The following is an 18,809-nucleotide window of genomic DNA, read 5'->3' as shown; positions in this document are numbered from 1 at the left end:
TTTTGGCCATCGGATCGTAGGATGGGTTGTCATAGTGCAGCAGCGTTGTCGCGCATGCGATATAGTACACCCTGTGCGAAGTCGACACATTGATTGATGGACAGGGGCCAGCGTTTTTAAGTAAATGTCTTTGTCGGCGTTTGAAATTACTGTTTAACAGACAAACTACTACATGTGTTTTGTATAATGCATATCCGGAAAAGGCATTGTATTCGCAATCCAACACCTTGATTTGAATACTATTCCTGCTGTTTTCTACAATGAAAAGCGCTGGAAAAGCTTTCATTTTCCTAACAGCAGAACAAACTCGTCGGGTTTTATCGTTTGGTTTACAGGTTTCGCTTTCGGTTGTGGAACTGTAACTGCGTCCCGGACTTTGCCGAAGGTGGTATGGTGGCAAATGGTTTCACTTTCCGTTGCTCCAGTATGGGGTGGGCTTACCGAGCCGGACAATCGTGTTTGCGCTAAACTTACCATATCGCATCGCACGCAACACTGTTGCGACCATGAGAGACCACACCAATTTGGGTGCGTTCGTTGCAATTGCAAGCAAAAATGAAACTGCCCGAACAACAATAATTGGTGTACTGTTTTAAGCATTATGCTACCACGTTTAATGTTGGGGTTAAACTTTCGTAACGTTCCCCACCAGTTTGCATACATTTCATTGATTGCATACTGAGTGAACGTGGTGGTACCACACGGCACGCGCTATACACGATCAAGCCCATTCTCATATCATGATCGTGATGCAGTAACATATGGCATTGCTTCCGGAGCGAAGGAAGCAGCGGTTCAACGATTGCCGTAACAGTCGTCACCCCACAGAAGGGAGCAGGCGAAAAGGCAGAGGCACAGCAATGTGTCCGGCATCCGGCAGTTTGCCACCGGTTGCGCAGATGGAATCCAAGTCTGTCTGACGGCTTTTTGTGGTGCGTTTGCCCGGGGCGTATGACGGTGCACAATCAACCGGTGGGGTATGGTTGTGGCTAGTTCCAAGTGCAGCAACATGAACGATAAATCCGGATCACGGTTACCTTGGAAAGCTTCCAGATGTGGTCGATAACCTTCAGCTTTAAGAAAAGAATAGCTCAATGAACGTTTCTATCAGCAGATTCGTGGAAGATGGAAAAACAATCTTAAATGAAGCAGTGAGTTTGTTCACTAAATTACGCTCACCCATCCAATAAAGCACCAAATTTGCTGGGAACGCGCAAAAGGGAGATCAAATGACGAACGCAACGTTTATTGCGGTGGAGCGAAACCGAGTCTCGAAACACGAAATGTCACACGCACACACACACACACACACACCTGTCAGGTGTAAATAGTAGGCTGTGAAATAGGGGTTGGACGGTCGCTGAACTTGCAAGTTTTGTAGCACTGGACGGTACGCACCTCTGGCGCAGAACAAAGCCAAAAAAAAGAAGAGAGTGAACGAACTGCAGACCAGCCGAGTTTCAGTGTTGGCGCATTCTAATGCAAATAGTACAATTATCTCCGTTCTCGGATGGTAATAAATTATGCAAAACAGCATGGAAACTAAAGTGTTCATACAGTGCGCAGACAACAGGCATGCAGGCCATTTACAGAACACCGACATCCGGCAGGGGGGAAGAAAAACAATGGACGTTCGTTTTGGGGTCTCACCCATCGTAGATGGTAAGATCGAAGCTGATCGCACGCAGCGTTTTGGCTAGTGCCGCTCTGACGGCGATCATTCCTACGCATCGCGGTTAAGTTCGGGCCGTCATGGGGAACCATATTTCACCATTGCTAACAGTTCCGGCAGCGAACAGCAGCATCTTTGGCAGAACCCATACTACTTAGAGCACGTTGAAGGTCGTTCGTTTCACGGCTGATTGCAGTGAAAGGTATGCAGATATCGAGCGAGTCGTGTATAACAACGATTTGCCTAGCTGAAGGTATGTGTGACTCAGTGTGAAGGGAAGCCGATTTACGAGAAGAGAGATGTAGAGAGAGAGAGAGAGATGAATTGAAGAAACGGCTTCAACGAACGATGTGCGCGAGATAGTCTCCAAAAAGGGAAGCCGTCTTCGAAGAGTCGCCGATAACGGTAAACGGAAGCAAAAGGGGAAGGCACAGGCACTTTGAGGGGGGCAGAAAAAACGGGCACGGACGGTCGAAAGTAAAGGTCGGATAGCTATCGTATGCTCTCGCTCTTTTGCCTTCGAGCTTACTTAGTACGAACAAGAGCGCAAAGGGGGGCCGTCGATGTAACTGATCGTCGAGTCAGCGTATTTGTCAGCCTTTCTCAACCTGTTACACGGACCCATTAGCTTGTTAGTTTTCAATAAAGAAAAGAATAAATGTATGTATGTAAATTCGACTGAATAGCTATAAAGAAGAGTTTTTCCTTCGCCTTCGTACAACGACGTACACGGTATTAGACACAGTGAGGCCACCGATTGCCAAAACGGAACTGGTTGAGAAACACTGGCTCGTACTTCCACATTTTACTTCCCACCCGTGCGCTGGAGAACCCGGATCGGCTCGTACATTTTCATTTACAAAGTCGACGGCAAACGGTGAGCATCGCATTTCTCTCTCTCTCTGCTGCTCTCTTCAGTTGGTTGCTGATCACGGTGCACGCTGCTGCTCACGTGAGACAGAGAAGCCCCAAGTGCATTTTCAGGGGGCAAACTCATTGGCCTGTTGCCCGTAGGAAACGGAGCTGAAAGCTTAAAGAAGGCATACCAGAGCCACAGTAACAGTGGAAGCGTAGACGTCAAGACGGTGTGTGGTACGGTACACTGTGGTTAGATTTTGTTCCCAGGTGCGTGTGCATGTTTCCCCCTTATCGTGTGTGTATGTATGCGAGTGTTTGTATATGTGTGTGTGTGCGTGCTTCAAATGCTTTCCCCCCACTACGCGTTCCGGTGCGCACGTAGCTTAGCGAGCAACAGCAGCAGCAGAAGCTGGTGGGAAAAACAAGCGGCAGCGGGTGCGCACGGTCAGCCAGTGTAACAACCCTCGTGCAGGCAGGCAGGCAGGTAGCCCGGCGGTTTTGCCACCTAACCCCATTCTTCTGCCGTTGCCGTTGTAACGGTTCATAGCGTTCGCCGAAGCGAGAAAGCCTACGTGAGGGAAAGAGATATAGAGAGCGCTCGCGAGAGAGTGAGAGAGAGGGTGAGTGAGAGCCTGGAGCAACCCTCGACGAAGGTCGGTTGTAGGCACCGTCGTCCGTTAGTCGATTCGTCGCGCGGAAAACTCACGCTCACCTGACAGTTGGAAAACGACGCGTGGAAAACAGAGCTCGCGTGCTTTTCGGTCCCGACGGCAGCCAGCCAGCGTCCACGTACGCAAACAGTCCGGGGACGGCAACAGTCACAGTGGTGTTGATCGATCCGATATCGCGGTCTAGTTTGTGTGTGTGTGTGTGTGTGGTGCTGCGGCAACCTCGTTCTCACATCTTTCCCACATCTAGTGTTCATTGTCATTGTCGTGCTGTCAAACCCCTTGTTGTTGTGGTTGTTGTTGTTGACAGGGGTAAATTAAAAAGAAATCTCACACCCTTACGCATCCCGGAGACAGTTTGTGTTCCCGCCCCCTGTGCAGCACCATTCCATGTGGGCAAAGTATAGTTTCTGGCCGTTTTCGATCGCTGGTACGTTGGTGGTTTGTTATCTGTGCCTGTGGTATTGTTTTTTTTTATTTGCCTTTATCGGCATGCGCGAGTCGGACGCATCGGTTCGGAAGGAAGAGGAGGATGGAAGGGAGCTGGTCGCCCTCTTCGGTGTGTGTAAAGTGTCACAGCAGCAGCGTGTATGGTCGTTTCGGTGCATCCCCTTAGTTTCCCCTTTAGGGGCCTTTCATTGTGTACAGAGAGTGGCGAGGGCTTATCAGCGACTAGAATACGGTGGGGGTTGAGGGCGCCCGATAAGAAAGAAGTCTCCTCCATCTCCATCAAGACTAGAGAAAGAGAGAGAGTGTGCGTGTGAGTGGTTAGAGTTAGTGTATCCTACTCGATCGTAGTAACCACAGGTCGGGAAAGCGCCCTCTGTGTTAAGGTTCGCGCAAAAGCGGTGGAAATTGTGCGCTTTCCTTGAACTGTGAACGTGGTGCCGTTGCGTGCTATTGCGTGCATAGTTTAACTAGTTTTAGTGAGCCAAAACACACACACGCATACATCGGTTTGTACACATTAGTTGGTGTTGGCGCTACTGCGCAAGAAAGCAACAAACTGCGACACACCTGCGTTTACTGCTGTGGCAAATATTGACCGAACCAAACGCAAATTGTTGTTCTTGTTTGCAGAAGCGATTTCGCATAGATATTTTGTTCATATACTGATGTTGTGTGCGTGTGTTTCTATGTGTGTGTGTTTATTTGTGTATGATATCATCAGTATCAGTATTGCCGAGTGCTCTACAATCTTTTCTATATTTTTTCTTTTTCTCTTTTATACTCCCAATTTCCTTCATTCCTTTACCCTTCGATCCCCGATTCCCACGCCACTACTGATAATGGGACTTCCCACTGACACAGCTAACACCTTCAAAACTCGCCCTCCCTCCCGTGCCATTAACTACTATTTTTGGTTGACAAACAACAACACATTCCCCGGACCACCAACCTGGCCGTTGGTCAACTGCATAGAAGCAGCATTCTAACTTCTCCTTACCTCTTCAGTCTAATCCTCTCAATCCCCATACTGGGCTAGAGACGTGTGTCTGTGTGTGTGTGTGGGTTTGATAGAGTTGATAGAGTTTTCCGGGTTCCCGGTGTCCCTTCAACGATACAAAATTTAAATTCCTATCCCCCAAACCCCAACCTCCGTTCCCTATTCTAACCCGTGTTCAAAGCGTATTGTACAGAAGTGCCTGTGTAGAGCGCGAGTGGCCTTTCTGCCCGGCAATTCTAAAACCCAAACCCCCCTCCCCCCTTACCACCGATCATCGCCGACCGACCAACCGACCGATCGCCACGATGCCGCTGTTCAATAAGAAAAGCACCAAAATATCCAATCCTTCGCCACCGATGACCAAGGATCCGCATGCGTACCACGATAACAACAACTACAAAAACCCTCCGATCCCAACAGCGCCCACGATCCACCACGACAGCATGAGCAACGGTGGCCACGGCGAGTCGACCGTCACCAAGCCGCAGCTGGTGTTCAACTGCCAGTTGGCCCACGGCAGCCCGACCGGCTTCATTACCGGGTTCGCGAGCGTCAAGGAGCTGTACCAGAAGATTGCCGAATGTTACGATTTCCCGATGGATGAGGTAAGTGAGCGTTGAGGTGGCTTGTTGGAATTCATGTTTAGCACCGAGATATTGCTGTATGTGCTGTCATGCTAGGCTTATTAGCAACATTATCTTATCTTGCGCTCTTGCGCTGGACACCCATCCGACGAGGTGATTCGCCCAGTGCGAATTACCTTTGTTCTGCGTCACTGGGCGATGTCACACTGGAGCTTAGCACACTCGAGATACCACCACACACCAAACGGCACTTGAGTGGTTGTCGCGGAACGGCCGCAGGCAATCGATAATAATGAGCCATATTAGTCCCGGGTCGTGTAAAGATGTACTGGAAAGGAACGATCCTCTTGGGGGTGGGAAAGATCGCTTTAAAGAGTGTTTAAATGTGGCAGCGCGATTATCGGGGATGTTGTAGGTTAGCTTACATCTACCGTTTCTTTAGATGGGCCAAAACAAATGCAACCGATCGTACGATCACTTAATAAATGATCGTTTAAAATGCAAATGGAAATGCATTGTTAAACTAAATTAAAACCCACCGTTTCGCATTATTGGCATTTACAAGGTTTCGGGGGCTCTGACACAGTTGGAAGCTCATCGTTGAACGCATCCTAATTGACCCTCGGCGCACACGCGGGCCATAAATTCCACGGGATTATTTTATTTCCTTCCTCCCAAAATCCAATTGCTGGACCTGAACCACGGAACACCTAACGTTTTGTGGAAGGTTGTTGTTGTTGTTGTTCATGCGCGCTGGAATTGCATAACGGCATTCCCCGTGGCCGTGGAGCATTATTGCCGGTACACCACCTCACGGCGCTCGGGTGTGTATGTTTATGCAGTGTTACGATGGTTTGAATTTTTCGGGGCCTCCTTTGGAAAATGCCGGAAGCTCCGTGGAAAGTTCGGTTAATCGAGCAGCGATTGCGTTCGTTCGTGTGCTCGCGTTGCTATAAAACCCAAATTATTGAGCCCGTAACCATTCCGGGGGAACCACTGTGGCAGTCAAGTACGGTCGGGTAGGGTGTCGGGTGACTTTTGGTATAAAAAGTTTACCCTTAAATGCAATAAATCTGGACGCAAATGGGTGCGATCGATTCCCATCGCCCAAGGTGTGAACAACAAGTCCCGCAAATTCTCACCGTCTATGAGGGGAGGGCTCCCCTTTCCCTCCCCCCCTCCTAAAAGTGGGTTGGCCGAGGCAGCAAGAAATTTGGAAAAACGAAAAAGAAAAGACTTAAAGATACATCTCGATACCCCGTTGGGAATCCAAAATTGGGTCAATATATGAGCCGAACCCGGCATTTCGTCGGTGGGCATTTTGGGCTGCTTATGCCCCCTTCCTATCTGCACCGCACTCGCCGTCTGCCATACGCGATTAGGACCCTACCACACGCAAGCGCACCTTCCTCTCTCTCTGTCTCCCCAGCGGAGTGGAGGCGCGTGGCCAGCCAGCAACCTGTTTCGAGCAAACGTTTTCTTCTTCTCCTCTGTTCGGTGCTGCTTAGGTAGGGGATTCGCCAAATTGAGGCCACAGGTTGTGCATCATTAGCGGGTTTGAAAAGGCAGAGAAGAAGAACAATAAAGAACCGCAGATCTTAACGCGTTCGAATCGATCTTAAGGAGGCTCTCTCCTCTCTCTTCGGGTTCGGATTGAACAGAAGGTCTCCAGCCAGCCACTTTAATTGTATAAAGGCGCTCCGATTGCACGTGAGATGAGCGCCCGTTGCTTGACCGACATTCTTCCGACCGAGTGTGTGTGGTTGAACCATTATTATGACAGCTTTTAATTTGTGCCCGGTGGCCGACCACTGTAAGGGAATTGAAACAGTTCGGCAGGTGGGTTTTTTGATGTACGTGATCTACCGAAGCACGTAAACGCCATTCTTTACACCTTCATCGCATCGCGTCCATATTTCATTATATAGCACGATAGCATGCATTTCCCTCCCAACAAAAGAGGAAAACAAACGGAACGACTTTGAATGCATTTTGGAATGAGGGGGGGGGGGGGGAGTGCCCCGGTGCGATCGAGCCAATGCCGGTAGTTGCGGCGTCGGTGCAACAATGCGGAACGTGTGAATTAAATCGCTAACATCGTTAAAACGCACCTAAGCAGTGGCAAATGCATCATTTCCCTGCTGGCAAAGGGGAATGCTAAAAAGGGGTTTGCAAAGAGTTTGTTCCTGTGCAGGGGAGAACAATGCATAAGCAAGATGTTAGCAGAAGCTGGTGTTTGGTGGTGTAACTTTCGTTGTAATGAGATGTTAGCTCTAATCTGGTGCGAGAGATAAGTCTACATAGATTCGCTTTCGGTGCGATAAGCAGTCTCGAACACACTGCCCTGTCTTGGCCTGAGGTGAAAGTCCAACCGATCTCCGATCTCGATGCCGTCCAGTGCCGTTTTAAACAGATAATTGACGATGAATTCGTTGCAAAGCTGCAATGCACAGAAGACTGCGCTGCGAAGGAGCAGCGAAGGAGCAGCGAAGTATAGCTAAATAGGCTTTCGATCGTTAGCGTTTGATTGCAGATTCAATCAGCCAGCCCGCTCGAATGAAAAGGATCGAGGATAAATATATAGCAAGTGGAGAAAAATGGTAAATAACTTCCCGCTAGCTCCATGTGTGTGTGTGTGTGTGTTTATGTGTGTTTGTGTCCATATCTGATGCATCTGCGAAAGGTGAAATGGACGAAAGATAAATAGAAACAGGGTGGGGGAGCCAGAAAACTGTAGGAAAAGTGTCCCGAGCTGAGACGAGTTTTCTGTTTCCAGTTTTCGCTTCCAGTTCCACCTCGCCAGTCGTTGTCTCGTTTGGCGCGTTCCACTCACACACACACACAGACTCCAAAACTGTCCAAGCGGTTTCGTATTTCGTTAGACTGCAACAAAGTGACAGGGGGGGCAGGGGGGGGGGGGGGTGTTTACAGCTCTGGTAGAAATTTGTGCCCGGAGTGAAATTAGCAAAGTGGCTCCGGAATCACCCGTCCCCGGAGCGTCTAACGACTTTCTCCTCCGGAGTCCGGAAGACAACTCGGGAGAAGAGAAGCAACACCGACCAACACTGGATCGGTTTCGTGTACTCGGATCGAAATTGTAAGTGATCGCCTTTGTGATCAGTCGGTTTAAAGGTAGTGGAGGAACCATTATGGAGGAACATGTTTTCTAAAGAGGTGTATCTCGATTGAGTTGCAACCGGCGCTGCAACTTTGAATTGAGATTCTGCCCGCTGTCTCTCTTATTAGAGCGTGGAATAGGATTAGCGCAACCCCTCAGCAATGTCCGAAACTAGACTAGAACCAGTTAGCGAGTTAAACCGGGTTTGCGGCGCGGGAGCGACCCCAAAATCACAAGACCTGAGCCAGAGCCATGTTCAAATGCAACTCCTCCGTCCGTCCGTCTGTGTGTGCAGCAAGTAGTTTGTTACCGTTATAGTTGGGAGCGTTCGAGCGATTAGACTCGTAGCCGTGTGGTTTTGCTTTCTTGCGCGTAGAGTGCAGTGCAAGTGGGCAAACATCGGGTCCTCGCGAACGTGCCTACGACAGCATGAAGAGAAGGGGCAAAACACTACACCAAACAATGCGTGGGGATTGCGCATTTGCATACACTGCAGGCGGCGGGTGTGCTCGACGAGTGCGTGTGTGGTGCCATTGAAGTGCACGTGCACCATTTTACTGGGATGAGAGATAGACGCGGGGCTTATCTATTGACGTGCCTTTTGTTTGTTTGACGGATCTTTCGCGCAATCTGGTCCGCAGATATAAACGCTAAATTTAATTACCAAAAGCTCATGCACACACACACAAAGGTTCACAAACACATAAAGCTCGATGGTTGGGCGACAACAACGGCGTGTGAAAGGTTGCACATCTTTGATGTTTTTTAGCTTGTTTTTTGCTTTTCACTGGCAAGGTCCCGTCGCCGTTCGGTTCAATTCAATTAGAAAGTAACTTCATACTACTGCTAACTGCAACCGCAGCTCTAGCACCACCCGAACGGCCCTCGGTTCACACACCTCGATGAGGGGCGATGAGGGGCGATTGGTCAGCCGGTGTGGCGGTTTTTGCACCCATGGAACCGTCCACCATATGTGGGGCTTCGCTGAAAATATGTCTGCGTGTAGGTTTTGTGTTTGTGCTTCTGCTCTTCTTTCACCTCCTCGCTTCACCGCAGTGAGGAAAGCTAACTAAATAATGAGCAAATAATGCTGCCAACATAAAGCTAATTAAGAATATGTGCAGCAAGGGGGAGAGGGGGGGGGGAGGGGACACATGCTGATGTCTATCTCAGCTTAGAAGATCGAGATCGAGGTTTTGTGGTGCTTTGTGATCAACTTAAATGATAAACTAGGAAGCAGTGTGCAATAAAACCCCCTGTGCATTATGCATTATGCACCCTGCAATGGGCTGAGTGGTTAGGGAATTGTTCCGTTTATGATATTTATGATAGCGCTCGTTACAGATTTCTGATAATCAAACACACCATCAAGGCGAACCCCAATCTAATTGATTGTTCATTCAGATGCAAGAGAAGAAGACCCCTTTACAACGGCTGAAGGTGTAAACGTACGACCAATAATGAACTACGCCTTAAGCCACCTCGCCCCCCCCCCCCATGGGACAAGGAATCACGCTCTGTTTGGCACGGTCTGACCTGACCTGAGCCTGAATGTCGCGCTCGAATCTCTCACTACGGAAAGCCCTCGAACGGTCGGACACAACAGCGGTGATTGCAACAACCTGCGCTCCGCCTAGGTTGGTTCCGCCCAGTTGGAGCCACTTCCGCTTACTCAACACACACACCAATGAAGCTGCATGAGGTGGGGTTTAAGGCTGCGATGAAAATGGGGAGGGGGAGGGGGGGTGGATGGTATTTAATTTGTGGTGGACAGAGCCGCGAAGTTCAACGCACGCACGTCCAAAATCAATCCAACCGACCGGCTGGTCAACGGCTGCGAGCAACGAGATAGATGGATGATCATGATGATGATGATGATCGTGCGGATGGTTGTGGATGGAATTTAGAGGTGGAAAACTTTCCAGACCGATCATCGATCGTGTGTGTGTGTGTGTTTGGTGGGATGAAAGTGCATCGAAACGTAACGCAATGTGCAGCGCCACCGAAAGTCGTGTGACCGGTGACCGATTGCGCATGTGTGTGTGTGTGTGTGTGTGTGTGTGTGTGTGTGTGTGTGTGTGTGTGTGTGTGTGTGTGTATGTGTGTGTGTGTGTGTGTGTGTGTGTGTGTGTGTGTGTGTGTGTGTGTGTGTGTGTGTGTGTGTGTGTGTGTGTGTGTGTGTGTGTGTATGTTTTTTTTTGTTTTACCACTGGAAAGGTTAGAGCTATTGGGTACGCTTCTCTGCACCGCGCTGTTGGCATGTCAAGGTTAAATATTGCGTTTTATTGATAAGCTACCAAGAAGACAGTGGGTCAGGAAAGGTATTGACAACTCTCGATCGAATGATCTTTTCGTATGAGGGATGTTGTTTGAGAAGATCGATGTTTGAGTGCCATCACACGTGCCAACCAAGAGCAGTCTATGTAGTGTTCCATCATTACGATCATACCTGAGTAAGCCTAATTTAAACACGCTAAGTGGGATTGGGATTGATTGACTTGTGACGAAATACGTTCGCAAATTAGCTGCCTTTCCTTGTTACCCCTTGGTGGATGAGTGGGAAAAACAATCTATAACAGCACCCTTACCACCCGAACGGATCGTTCGATCGATACATAGGGTTACATATTCTCAAACAACTCACCGCCGCACATGCCACCACAGAGCCGCGTAAAGTCCGATCCGATCCGTAATTTACAGCAAAACAAAAGCACAAATCCACGAAAAGCCGATTAGAGTATGGGCGTGTGTAACAAAAGGGAAGCCAGAGAGAGAGGGGATGATGGAGTTGAAACTGCTCAAAATTGGAAGGAAAGCCAAAACGGCAACGGACGAGGAAATTCCCAACCACCACCACCACCAGCAGCAGCAGAGAGGAGGTCAGTGGAAAATAATGTCGGCCAATTCGTCGGCCAGGCGAAGAAGATGGCACTCGTGATGAATTTTCATCTGTCCGCCGTCCCCCCGCTCCCACCTCCAGTACCAAATAATAATAGTAATAAAAATTGCGCTGCTCACGTCAGCGCGTTTTGGGGGAGGGCGTGGAGTGGAGTGGTATTGGGCCGATGGCGCCACGTGCGGAGGCTGGGAGAGGAAAGAGTGGAGGAAAGAGAAAACAATAGCAAAAAAAAAAACAAGACGCTGCTTCAAAATTTCTTGTTGTGTTGCGGAGCCGTTGTTGGACCAATGGGTCAAATTTCCCTCCCCTCCACCGACGCATCCACCGGCGTCACTTTACCTACCCTGCCGCGAGATGCGCGAGAAGATGATGATGATGGCCGCGAGAGCGGCCTAGTATAGTCGATGATCCTCACTTTTCTCGAGGGTGCCTCAGTATGCACGAGCATCACACAGAGCATGAAGCACCAAACTGCAGTCGTTGCCACGGTGTGGATCTTTCGAGACACGTTTTTGGGTTGTGTTTGCGGGCGTTTTGAGTGATTTGAGAGGCTGCTAAATTCTGCTGGTGCTTTTGATAGTTTTACAAAAAACAAGACCGATAGTAAGTGGAGAGTGAGTGAGCGAGATTGCTACCCAGCGGCGCTCGAGTGACGTGGCTCGATCGTGACGATCAGTAGCTTTACGGTAGTGTTGAACGATTTCAAACTTACACACAATTTCCTCCCTCGTTTCAGATTCTGTTCTGCACGCTGAACTCGCACAAAGTCGACATGAGCAACCTGCTGGGCGGCCAGATCGGGCTGAACGATTTCATCTTCGCACACAAAAAGGGCCGCCCGAAGGAGGTGGAGATCGTCAAGTCGGAGGACGCGCTCGGTCTAACGATCACGGACAACGGTGCGGGTTACGCGTTCATCAAGCGCATCAAAAGTGGCAGCGTTATCGATCGGATCCCTCACATACAGGTAGCGTGATTGGTGGTGATGTGTGGTCACCAACCGTGTGAAATCTGAGCCTGCGAAACACGCTTGTGTACGACGCTCTCTTACGCTTCCATGCATCGATTGGTTCGAATTCCAGATTGGCGATCACATCGAGAAGCTGGACGGGATCAATGTGGTGGGAAAGCGACACTACGAGGTGGCCCGCATGCTGAAGGACATTCCCACCGGCTCCACGTTTACCATCCGCCTGGTGGAACCGATGAAGAGTGGCTTCCAGGGCATTGCACCGCGCAAGGGTACGGCCGGCAGCAAACCGGGCAAGCAGGGATACGGCAGTGGCAAGGAGACGCTGCGGTTTAAGGCCAATGGAAATGCAGCCATTGAGGATGAGGTATGCTCGCAATGCCGCGCGCACATCCACATATAACAAGCAATAGATCGTCAATATTAACTCTCTTTCTTTCTCTCTCTTCCCTCCCGAATGTTTCAGCACGATGATGCTACGCAATGTGGAATTGATGCCATTAACTCACTGCTCGACTCCTTCATGGGAATCAACGATAGTGAGCTAGCCACGCAAGTGAGTAGACCCATGTCCAAACAAAAAAGCATCTGCCCCCTACAAAACATGATGTAATGGAGCTGTGTTGTGACGCTTTTTCTTGCCTTACAGATCTGGGAACTAGGTAACAATAAAATCAACTCAATGGACTTTGCGGAAGCGATCGATGCATCGGACCTGGAGGCATTCGGCTTTACTGACGATTTCATCATCGAGCTGTGGGGCGCCATCACGGACGCACGCCACGGACGATACAAAAGATAGAGGCGGAAGATAGAGGAAGTGTCGGCGCACCGGAAGTGTCGACCGTGTGAACGGGGAAGGATATGTCCTGGCTTGAGCTGATACTACGAGCATTTACACGTGGAAACGAAGGCAGCAATCGATTGGACGAGAGGCGCTCATGAAATGTGATGTGTTTTAAACTACTACTACTACTACTACTACTTATTAATATGACTATAACTACCAATACTATGACCTACCATCATTAGAATACGTTTACACGGAGTGGTTTATAACGTCGAAGGGTCCACTTCGAAGCCCTTCCAAACGGTATTCGGATAGATAGTCGACAGAGATCAGCGTGTGCAAGATAGAAAGAGAGAGACAGAGAGAGACTCGTGATAGAGAGAAACGGTGTAGTAAGCGATACCGATACACACCGCCTGATTCGACACGCCGACAAGTGTGACCGAAGCATTCCCAATACGTTCCACTATTTAAGGGCTCCCCCCCAGGTCCCCTCCTATTAGGTAGATTGGATAAGGTTTCAAAAATTACGACCCACACAAGTACCGCAAACATTCCCCCTTCCTTTCGCGTCATATAAACATCCCACAGAACCCATCCAATGTTTCTCCCTGCATTGAAGGTGGGATACTACTGCGAAACCACACAACGAACCCCTTATCTTGCCCCGTTTTGCTTATTGCAAGTGGTGTGGTGTTACGAACGAAGAAGAAGCAGCAGCAGCAGTGTTAGTGTTTTAAAAGTCTGTAAAATGTTGTAAAAAAGTGCTTTGTTAGGAAATGTGCAACGAAATTGGGCGTGCGCGCAAGCAGAGACGGCGCGATGCGCACGATTCGCGCATGATGTGTGGCCGGTTTTGTTTTTGGTTTGTTTTTCCTGTTTTTTTTTTGCTAGTAGGGATAATGAGGAACTAGGAAGGGCAAATACACACAGACACACAGACACATATGCAGGTAAAACAGGTAGGGAACAGATTGTACTCTCTCTCGCATGATAAGCGTTGGAGTGAAGGAACAAAACAAGAAGTATTTTAGCAAAGCAAATCCATATGCAATCGTGAAGGAATGCAAATAAATATTTAATCATAAGGTGATACAAAAAACAACTATTTTTGTGTTAAAATGAGTCATTTTTGTAATTGTTTTTTAGATTGAAAAAATGAAAAAGTTGATTATGATGACATTTTAGTACGCTCGATACCGTTTGTCTTTACATGGTATGTATAGATTTTGGATTTATTGTTATACAACGTGTCGCACGCCACTGTTTCGGATGATTCATTTGCTTGTTGTTATATTTAAAGCCAAATTTCATGCTTCATTGTTGCAAAATTATGATAAAAAGCGTGCTCCATTCACATACTGTCTTCCTTCGATGCTAAAATCCACTGTGAATCAACAAAAGCTTCCGTAAAAAAGCCCCACAACAGCAAGCGGAGCTTTCCGAGTTGCATGCAACCCCTTTCCCACTTGCACGTTACTGTGGCGATCGCATGCAAGAAATGCAATTTAAATCTTTCTTCCGCTTTGTACACATTTCCTTTTTCTATGTTTAAACGCATAAACTGGCCATACGGGATATTGTTATAAAATTGTAAACGGACACAGCGGCACAATCATGCACACAACGTTACACACACACACACACACACACACACACACACACACACACACATCAGTAATTAAACTTACCATGTACGCGTGTGCTTTCAGATGTCGGTAGAAAGCATTTGCATCACGATACACTCATTTTAAACGGTCGAAATTAATTTCCCCTTCAATGTTTTTGGAATGTTTTTTTCGTTTGGCTTCTCTTAAACTTGCATAACCCCCGAATATACACAACAGCCTAGCGTTGATAGTGTTTTGCTTTGCTTAACTTGCTGACAAAACTGTGCTCTTTTTCGCTTTCTCTTCCTGAACCGACAACACAACTGCCCATGTACAACACACAATTAACGGCTCCAAATAAAATGTGCTCCGTAAGTGCGACGAAAGGCGAAACATCACATTAACCCGGGTTCCTCCAAGAAAAAAAATGGAGAAAACAAACGCGGCGATCGCATCGGAATCTGACCTTTAATTACTTCCGTCCGGTGGTGCTGGTTGATGGTGGCGCATGAGATCTGATAACCTCGCGCAACCCCGAGTGCACGACCCTTTCACCCGATGATCTCGGGCGTCCTTCATGCCCCATCCCTTTTGCTTCAAGTGCTTGTGTGTGCGTGTGTGTGTGTCCTTATTTGATCATAAATGCCCCCAACGGACATCGAACATTTCATGGACAGGACGGGTGTGTGTGAACTTGAAAATCACCAAACAAGCAATAATGCGCTTCTGGCCACCCGTTGCACCCTCTCTGCGGGGCCGGCATTCAGGACGTGTTCAGTACTTGCAAACTCACACACACCCAACATGAAGCGCACCACGCCCGACCCACTGACGAGCGTGAAGATCGTGCCCGGGCCACCAGCCATTGTGCGTGTGTGCCGTGCCTTACCGAACTTCATGCACTTTGCAACCGAATCGCGACGACGGCCAGAGTCCTTCGCCGGCAGGGAAGGTCGGGGAAAAGTTTCGAAATTGTTGTTGTTGACGTACGCGCAGTTGTTGATTAAAAATTCAATCACCTCTCGTGCCATGTCTTGTCCGCCATCGTCTTCGATGTTGTACAAATTCGACCGACAAATCGGCAAAAGGGGGGAGTGACATTTACACCGCCAAATGGGCCTCCCTCGGAAGAACTGTACACACCGCTCGTCTCCCTCTCCCAAACGACCCAAACCACTCGCGATCATTAATATTCAATTGTTGCTGTTTGTACAATTATGAGCGGCACCAAGGACGGCGACTACGGCGACTATCCGCAGCACGGTGACGGGACGGGATGGACATACTGGTCGCGCTACCGGGGCTAGAATGTTCCAACCTCACCTTCGGCCGCTGTTTTCTTCGACCGTTCGGTGAATCACCCCTGAGTACGTCACGTTGTACGCAAAAAAGGGGGACACCCCGACGGAAAGAAAGTGGGAGTGGAAGATCAGGTGGCAAAAGCGATTGCGATCGCGTCACAAGTGCGCGCCAGAGTGCTTAGAGTGCACCCGATTGCGTAAACGCTTCTCCGGCACTGGCTGCAGAACAAACTGTGCATCGACCCGCGTTGGAGAGGCAAACCGAACCCCAAAACCCCCCAAAAACAAGGAACCGTTTTGCCGTGCCGTTCGTGTAGGATGGGAAAGCAATTCGAGTCGTTTCCTCCAGTCCTCATCCTTCTACTCCTGCCACTGCTCCCATGTCTCCCAGATCATGTTGGCTCCATGTCTGCCCTCCCGTGCACAAAAACCCGGGGCCGCAACCCCAGAAGGGGTGGCGTAATTTATTTACATAACTTTTACGGTCAACGCTAAGGAACCGCAGCCAGCAGCGCCCAACTGACCGACCAACCGAGTCGAGCCTCCGTGAAGAGGTCCTCCCCCTTCCCTACCCCCCTACAGCCAGGCATTCTTAAGAGAGAAAGAGGAGCGCTCCCAGCTTCGGTACCCTTTCGGGAGTGGCTTTGAATTGAAACATAACACGCTGCAGCAGTGGCCACCCCGGCGGTGTGGCGCACGACGATGTGGCTATTTTTACCGCAACCACACACACACACATACACGTGGGACGCCATTTGATTAGTGGTAAATTTATGGCACACCGATCGACGGCAACGCCGATCGCTGCTGCTGCTGCTGCAACCCGGGCTAATTTTAACCGGCTGCCTTTATTTTGCTAATGCATCATAAAAATAACGACGCCCCGACGAGGGGAGGGAATGTGCTGTGAAAGGAAAAGGGAAGGATTATGATAGACGGCGAGCACACAGATTCAATTAACCAATAAAGAATAACCCTTCGATGGGAAAAGGGAACGAGAACGAACGCGTTGCCCGGAAATGAGTCCCTCAGTGGAGCGAAAAGGCTTCGAACATTAAGAAATCTTCCCACCTCCGTTGGAGCTTCCCGCAAAGCTCGCTCGAAACTCGTTTCATCTTCGCACTCCGCTCTAAACGTAACAAATCACCCGTTACTTAATCGAAGCTTCTTCCAACCACCGAAAACAATACACGTAACTGGCATCGGTGGATCGCGAACCTCTCTCGCGAACTCATCAAGCCGTCCCGGGTTTGCCAGGATAAACCCAGGGCCAGCACAACACAGGTGTGACAGCTAGAGCTTGACTTCCTGCTTTTGCTCGACAGCTTCCCTCCTCGCGGGTGATAAATGGGTTAAATATGGAGGCTCCCCGGAGGGCGACTTAATATGATAATTACGTTACGAAGGGCAGCATCCTTGGCCTCCCCCCTCCGCCTTTCCTCTTGTCCCGGAAGCGCAAGGCCGGCAGGCAGCATCGTCGTTAGGTTCCCTTGTTTATCCTCTTGTGTCAAGCAGCAGCGCCGCAGCAACCGTGCTTTCTCTCACGTGCGATCATCGATCTCGCGAGCCATTTGTTATGGGCAAAACGATCGTCACACACACACACACACACACACACACACACACACACACACACACACACACACACACACACACACATTATCACATTAATGAAATAAAAATAAACCATCCAAATGGCCCAAATTGAGCGGATCAAGATCGTCACGCTTTGTAATCCGTGCCCACCGACACCATAAGGCACGAAATTATCGCACTGCAGCGAATGGCTCCTGGCCGCCAAGCCTCATATAATCCACCACACGCTGCGGCGCGTTCTTCTTCATTCGATCGTCGATCACCACTCTCGTGCATTGCGACACCCGAAGGGTTAAACATCGATGGAAGGGATGTGCCTTCACGGTGGGCAAGGAAGGGTGGTGGGGTCTGGGGATGCTTTTCTATTGCAGATTGTTATGCTTTTTTTCCTTTCCTTTCGTTGCCCTCTTCTACTACACTACTGCGGGCTTTCTGCTGGCTTTGGCGTACGATTCGCGACCATTCGCCACGACAGGGACTGGAGGAGATGGAGTTTACGGGGCGCTCGAACGCAGTCGCAGAGTGAGTGAGATTATGTCACGAGACTCAATCTCTCACTCGCCTCAAGTGCAGCCTCAGCCGGCTTCTCACCTGGGCGTTCTCTCGCTCTCGCTCTCGCTCTCTCTCTCTCTCTCTCTCTCTCTCTCTCTCTCTCTCACCGCCATCGGCCTGTCAGCCAGCCAGCCAGCCAGCAGTGCCTGCTTTCTTCTCGAGGCCCGATCGAAGCCACCCGTCACGTGGTTACGATGGTTACGCGAGACCCAGCCCATGGTTTTTCCTTTCAGGCAGATCGAAATCTTGCTCGGAGTTGGTGTTACTCCGCTCTGCCGTCCCGCTACGTTTCACAGTAACTTTACAAAAGCAAACAAACTCCATTGTGTAATTGTGTGGAAAAAAGGAGAGCTCCAGAAAGACTTAAGCTAAGCCAGAATTTTAGGAACCACTCGGATAGAAGGGAGAAGGTAAGTAGTAATGGCCGTTAATATTAATCGAACAACCACCAAAAATGCATGAAATGAGTGGAGCACGTGCAGAAACGCGCGTACTCAGTTCGTTTGGCGCATTTCATAATGAGTGGGGTGCGCATTCCACTCGGTGCGGAAAGCATCCGCGGTGCTCACTCGCCAAAGCCTACTGTACTGGAATGCGAGAGTGAAGTTAACTCGATGAGACGATGGGACGGACACAGCGCAATCGCGATCGATTTGATTTTGGTTCGGAAAACAAAACAAACGGCCTCCGATGGACCGGTTGACCCCGACAAACGATGTCCACTGGCCAACCGTTTTGATGCCG

The 18,809-nt window shown here is 49.3% G+C and overlaps 1 protein-coding gene across 4 annotated transcripts; it reads left to right on the top strand.

The window, feature by feature from the left end:
* The first annotated feature begins 2,524 nt into the window (after positions 1-2,524).
* Positions 2,525-14,111, top strand: LOC120894370 (PDZ domain-containing protein GIPC3). Of its 4 annotated transcripts, none has more exons than XM_040296899.1 (6): positions 2,525-2,797; positions 4,510-5,250; positions 11,983-12,213; positions 12,329-12,583; positions 12,683-12,772; positions 12,866-14,111. In XM_040296899.1, exons 2-6 carry the CDS (start codon positions 4,951-4,953, stop codon positions 13,016-13,018), a joined length of 1,029 nt encoding a protein of 342 aa, XP_040152833.1. In that variant the 5' UTR covers positions 2,525-2,797; positions 4,510-4,950; the 3' UTR covers positions 13,019-14,111. The 4 variants fall into 4 exon arrangements, with proteins under 4 accessions (XP_040152833.1, XP_040152834.1, XP_040152836.1 ...); XM_040296900.1 differs by lacking the exon at positions 2,525-2,797 and adding an exon at positions 3,169-3,628; XM_040296902.1 differs by lacking the exon at positions 2,525-2,797 and adding an exon at positions 4,008-4,031.
* Positions 14,112-18,809: the final 4,698 nt, after the last annotated feature.

The sequence above is a fragment of the Anopheles arabiensis genome, chromosome 2 (assembly GCF_016920715.1).
Source record: "Anopheles arabiensis isolate DONGOLA chromosome 2, AaraD3, whole genome shotgun sequence".
NCBI lineage: Eukaryota > Metazoa > Arthropoda > Insecta > Diptera > Culicidae > Anopheles > Anopheles arabiensis.
The sequence above is the reverse complement of the archived record's forward strand: the minus strand, read 5'-3'. Positions and strand labels throughout refer to the sequence as shown.